Source organism: Benincasa hispida, chromosome 1 (genome assembly GCF_027475165.1).
Source record: "Benincasa hispida cultivar pf3 chromosome 1, pf3_genome.v1.1, whole genome shotgun sequence".
In the NCBI taxonomy this organism is placed as follows: domain Eukaryota; kingdom Viridiplantae; phylum Streptophyta; class Magnoliopsida; order Cucurbitales; family Cucurbitaceae; genus Benincasa; species Benincasa hispida.
The window spans coordinates 15,020,086-15,026,265 of NC_143478.1; the positions used below are offsets into that span (position 1 = coordinate 15,020,086).

General features: G+C 33.8%; 1 protein-coding gene across 1 annotated transcript; it reads right to left on the reverse strand.

Moving 5' to 3' along the window:
* Positions 1–610: 610 nt before the first annotated feature.
* LOC120070333 (low affinity inorganic phosphate transporter 1-like) lies at positions 611–5,961 on the reverse strand. Its single transcript, XM_039022265.2, has 2 exons — positions 5,825–5,961; positions 611–2,425 (listed from the first exon to the last, which is right to left on the reverse strand). The coding sequence occupies exon 2, from the start codon at positions 2,378–2,380 to the stop codon at positions 821–823; it is 1,560 nt and encodes a 519-aa protein (XP_038878193.2). The 5' UTR covers positions 2,381–2,425; positions 5,825–5,961; the 3' UTR covers positions 611–820.
* Between the last annotated feature and the right edge of the window lie 219 nt (positions 5,962–6,180).

Sequence of the window (6,180 nt, forward strand, 5' to 3'; positions counted from 1 at the left end):
ATTTTCTCTCTCCTATTAAATTGAATAATTGGAAAAATCTCAACAGATGCAATTTCTCTTTTCATTTGAAAATATTAAACAATCATATTAAATACAATTTTCCCCCAAGCATTAAGAAAGTTTTGAAAATTAGAAAAAATATATAAAAATCGAGAATAAAAATAATAAAAAATGATAAATTTGTCTAAAAATAATAGAAAAAATTTATGAAAAATATTTGTGAAATATATGACATGTTTTATGTAAAAATCTCAAAAGGAAATGGACATTGTAATTCAAAAGGAAGTGGACTTTGTAATTTAGATGGCCCATTAGGAGTGATTTCACCAATGTTTGGGACGTTGAAATGATATAGGATGTAAAGAGTTATGATGTTTGAGAGTTCTGATGAAGTATAAACGATCGAGTATGTTCAAGCATTGAGATGATGTATATGATATAGTATGTTCAAACATTGACAGATATGAATTATGTTCTGAAAATAGGCTCACAAACCATTAAAATTAGTGAGATAGAATAATTGACCCCCAAACATTGAGATGATATAAGATGTGGGGAGTTTTTGTTTCCACAATTCGTAACACAGTGCCAATATAACAACAAAGACCAATGAAAGTAAAGTTCTTTATGTATATACTAAAAGAAAGCAATCAAGTTCAAAATACAAAGTCTCTGTTATTTGCCACTATATCCAGGTAATATCTTCTCAACCAATAAAATTGGCTGATTTCTAATACTAAGATCACCATACAGGACATAACAACATATGAAATTTTGCTTTACATTAAAATAATAAATATATATTATGCATAACAACTTCTCAAACAGGCACAGTTCTCGACTCTGTTTTGCTCTGTGTCTCATCATCTCCAGCTTCACCGGACATTTCTTCCAAAGATTTCCCTTTTGATTCAGGAACCAACAAAGTGAAGAACATCCCAAGAGCATTCACAACACCAAGGATTATCAATGTCTTCTTCACTCCAAGCCCTTTTTCCGCATACTGAAATCCAAACGCTCCAACAATTGCCCCTGCTTTTCCAGATGCAGCCGATATTCCATGACAGGTCGATCGGAGTCTCGCCGGAAATATCTCTGCTGGAACCACAAAAGTGGTGGCGTTTGGCCCAAAATTCGCAAAGAAGAATGTCAGTGAATACATTACAACAAACCCAATTCGGTTGGCTTCTAAAGTCCAATGCTTGTACGGAATGGCCAATGCGAACATGAAAACCGTCATGAAAAAGAACCCCATCAATTGAATTGCAAATCGTCCCATTACGTCAATAAGCGCCACTGTGAACCAATACCCAGGTACTGTACTGCATAATGCAATTAGAGTTTGAGCTCTAGCGATTCTGAAGACTTCTTCAATGGCGTTCATCGTCTTTGCTGGAGGAAGCCAACCAATGGCAGTGAAAATGTCTTTCTGAAAGAGATTTTGACTGTAAAATGCAATGTCCAACAAGAACCAAGTAGAAGTAGTCCCCAGCAAGTGAAACCCATGTCGACGAACAAAACTCATTGAGAACAACCCAAAATCATTCTTCGATTTACCCTCGTCGATTTTTTCCTGCTCTGATTCCAATTCAACCTGCAAAACTTTAGACATATCGGCGGCTGCCTGTTTGGCATTTCTAGCAACCAAGGCGGTGTAACGAGCAGTTTCAGGCATTTTCATTCGCCAGTAATAAGTAAGCAAAGCCGGAAAAGCACCAAAAATCACAATAATTCGCCACACATAATCAGCCTGTGGGACGGTGGAGGCGGTGGGATTTTCCTGATACGACGGAGCTGGGAATTTAGCATCAAACGCGGCGGAGACAATAATTGCCACAACCCCACCGGCCAAAATCCCAAACCCCTGCATTGCAAAAACAGCGGCAATGAAAGCCCCACGTGTTTTTTTATTGGCATATTCGGACATGATGGTGGCGGAGAGTGGGTAATCGCCGCCGATTCCAAATCCAAGCCAGAATCGGAAGAAACAGAGAGTGGCTACTACAGATGTCGGGGTGCTGCTGAAAGATAAGCCTGAAGCTACAGAGCAAATGACCATAAGCATAAGGGTCATTCCGTAGACTTTTTTGCGGCCCATTTTGTCACCGAGCCACCCGAAGAAAAGCTGGCCGGAGAGGGTTCCGCAGAAAGCGACGCCGTTTACGGCGGCGGCTATGTTTGAAGGCAATTCACCGGGCTTGTCCGAGCCTTCTTTGTGATAGTAAATTCGGCCTAAAAGTTTGGTAACGAGAGAAACGCAGAAGAGATCATAAGCGTCTGTGAAAAAGCCCATTCCAGCGATTACAATGGCTGTGAAATGATACCATTGGGTTTTGGCTACGTCAAGTGCGTTTAATACTTGTAATTGCTCTTTTGCCATGATTTATTTCAAATCTCCCAACTTTCTCTTCTCAAAATTCTTCACCTTAATTGAACAAAATAGTTGAAAGATTAGTACATTACATACCCAATTTAGACCATCCTACTAATTACAAAAACCAAAATACTCGAATTGCACCCATTCTATAAAGTTCCATTACACTATGGAGTTCAACTTTATTTTTTTATAAAATATATTTGATTTTCTTTTCAATGTGAATAGATGAGATGGTAGGAATAGGTTGCATTTGCAGCTATAGAAATTGTTTTTTTTCCAATAATATTAATTGACTTAGAACATCCATTAGAAAAATTTATTAATGAATCAATTGAAAACTTAAATAACTTAAAAAAAAAAAAGTCAACACATGCATACAAAATTTGTACTATTATTTTAATCATATTCAAATAGATTATTTTACCATATTTATTAAAAACACAAAACATTGAAGCCTAGACACCAACTTGAAAAAAAAAACTCAAATCTCAAGGCCAAAATTATAACATTTTGAAATTTAGAGACTAAATTGAAACAAAACTCAAAACTTAAAAGTACTAAATGTGTAGTAGTTGAAAACTTAGGAACCAAATAGAAACTACATCCAAAATAAGGTATTTTATCCAAGAAAAAAAAATACAAATATAGGTAAAAAAATGTATGAAAATAAAAATAAAATAAACATAAAAAAAGAGTCTAACAAATTATGGTTGGAATTTTTTTATAACAACGGGAATAGGGAATTCGAAGAGACATTTTGTCTTGATTGTTAATATACTAATCTCCATACTCGGAGTAGTACTTTATAAAGTTGTTATTGTTGTTTATTGCTTTCTAGCCTACTACAATTTTTCTTTCTTTATTCACACTCACAAAAACTGCTTACGAAAACCTTTTCTCCAAACCCGTTTTCTAAAACCGTTTTCCCTAAAACGGGGGTGGAGGTTGAGAGAGGCACTCGGTGTGCCACCGGCAGTTCGTATTCGAGTTGGCTGACTTGTTCGTGAGCGGGAACAAGTGCCGCACAATAGCTAAGAGAAGCTTCCGAAAGAGCGATTGTGACAGTTATTATATAAATACATACTATATGTCAATTGAGTTGTGTTTACTTTGAAAAAAAAGGACAATTGAGTAAAATAATGATGGTATAATGCACTTAAGTATATTTCTTATAAAAGTTACTGAAATTTAAAATACAATTTAATGTAACCCTCATTTATTAGGCACAAAAAATAAACAATTCAATTTTTTTATAAAAAAACAAAAAATATGTTGATTAATGATTCCTATCTAACACGTAAATATTTTCAAACGTTGAAACACAGGCCTCAGCACAAAATAACTAAACCTAATTACGTAGGAGAGCATCGAAAAAGGAAGGTTGGATGTGGACAACCTTTGAATATGATCAAATCGAGGATCAAACAGAAAAGCCAGAAAGTACCCCAAAAAAGGGGGCCAAAATAGGAGAGAGAAGGACCAACCTAAGCATAAAATAGAATATGCCAAAAACTATTCATAAAAATGCTCAAATAAAAAGTCTAAATTTCACTAACAAATTACATCAACTTAACTAAATAGAACCGTTGAGATGGGAGCTTCGATTCACGATCTCCATATAATTCTAGTACATAAAAAGGGAATAAAACGCTTTACATAAAAACTGAATAGAACACTTTTCCCCTAACTTCAAACGACAAAAATTGATGGCATATATTTAATTTATCAACCAATATGTGAAAGAAAAAATCCAATGCTTAGAATTAATTGCTAATGGTAGGCACATTGATTGAACAAGTGGGTAAACTTGACTCAATCCATTTATATAAAATGCAAACTCGTGATGGGTTGGCAGAATCGAAGTTAAATGGAGTTTTTTTTTTCATTTTTCCTTTTTTTTTCCCTAAAAAAATAATAGAAATTCTGTAGTTGTGAAAATATTTAAAAAATCACGACGGTTTTGGTCAATGGAAGAACTCCCTTCTTTTTTAATTCTTTTGTCCATATATGCGATAGTTTTAAAATCACGAAATCATGCCTTTAAAATACAACTTTCAAAATAGTTTAAATTATAAGAATTCGTTTTCCATTCATTAAGATATTAGAGAAAAAAAATAATTCATAATAATTTAAAAAATAACTTTAAAGTAAAAAAGTTGAGATATAAAATAATATAGTATTGATCTAGTAGAACAATTTGTAACACTACATTATTTTATAAATTCTAAGAGATTAGTTTCCAAACGTTTATGAAAATTAGTAATATTGTAATTTTTGGAAATATAATTTACTTTTCAAACAAAAGAGAAAGTTGAAGAATATATATATTTTTATAATTAATAAAAAGAATATTAATTATTATTATTTATTTATTTAGAAAAAAAGTGACACAATTCATACATTCAGAAATTCAGAACAGAGGAGTTACAAAATTTCCTATTCAGTGGTTAGGAGTTTCCGTGTGAAATCTGACGTGTGGACTTCCAAAAAGGTTTGGTGTGGACCCAACTTTAGAAAGAAATAAATGACGACACCTAAACAAAAATCTAATTTAAAACTTTATTTTTATTTCAAACTCTGACGTATCTAAATCAATAAATTAAAAGGAACAACTCATCTCAGAATTGATCTTTAGAAGAATCCATGGCGAAAGATCGAAATTCTTTTCACCAATTTCATTAGGGCGATAAAGCCAGAAGATGGAGATGACAAAAAAGTTAATTACTAGACGTCATGATTGGTATAAATAAAAATATAAAAATAAAGCCTAACTCACACTTCTTGTTTTTATTAAATTAAAAAAAAATTCAAAATATAGTGTTGTAATTATAAAAATTGAATTCTCAAACGGTTAAAGAGATGTTTGGCTTGTGTTAACTTTAATATATTAATTTTAGACTTTATTACTGATAAGTCGTCAAATGCAAAATGATATTTTAAGGGAAAGAAAAACAAAAAAGTGAAAATTAAAAAAAATCTTCAAAACAAACTAAGCTTTTCCCATGAGTTGGGGAAAAGAAAGGGTCCGTTCTCAACCAATGGGGTTATAGGGAGGGAGGGACCCACTTTCAGAAACTTTAGTTCTTTCTTCCACGATTCGTCGTACGCCCTAAACCCGACGCAGCCAAAGAAAATTTTGGCCCAAGATTCAAACTAAAATCAACCATATCGCAAGATCAAGTTGGCGTTGGCGATGGATGATCTCGTTACCTTTTTTTTTTTTTTTTTTTTTTTTTTTTTTTAAAGAAATCCGCATGAAAATAGAGAAGAGAAGAATTTAATTGGCATTGCGTAACAAGTAATTTGTTGAACAAAATCGACATGGGAGGATCGGAGAATCAAAGCAAATGAAAAGAAAAATAAAAGAAACAGAGAGTTGAAAAAGAATGTTGCGGAGAATGAACAGAAGCGCAAGAATAAAGAGAGAAAATAGGCAATGGTAAATACCTAGCACGCACGTAGGTAGAGGCGTTGAGTGAAGCAGTGCGAGGATGTGGAGTAATTTGTGGCTGCGCCGGAAAATGGAGGAGGAAGAATAGAAGAAGGAGCAGGGCGATGGAGAGAAATGAGGAGAAGACGATGACGATGGAGTATTTAAGAAGCGGGAACACCCTCCCTCTCACGTGCATGGAATCTGACTCGCACTTAGCTCCGAATATTCCATTTTTGTCCCTCTTTTTCTCGCCTTTCTTGCCCGCTAGACGTTTTTTCACACGATACTTTCTAAACTGTTTTTTGTTTTAATCCAGCTTTTATCTCTCTTTTTTCTCTGTCCAATTTCTATACTTTTGTTCAACTTATAT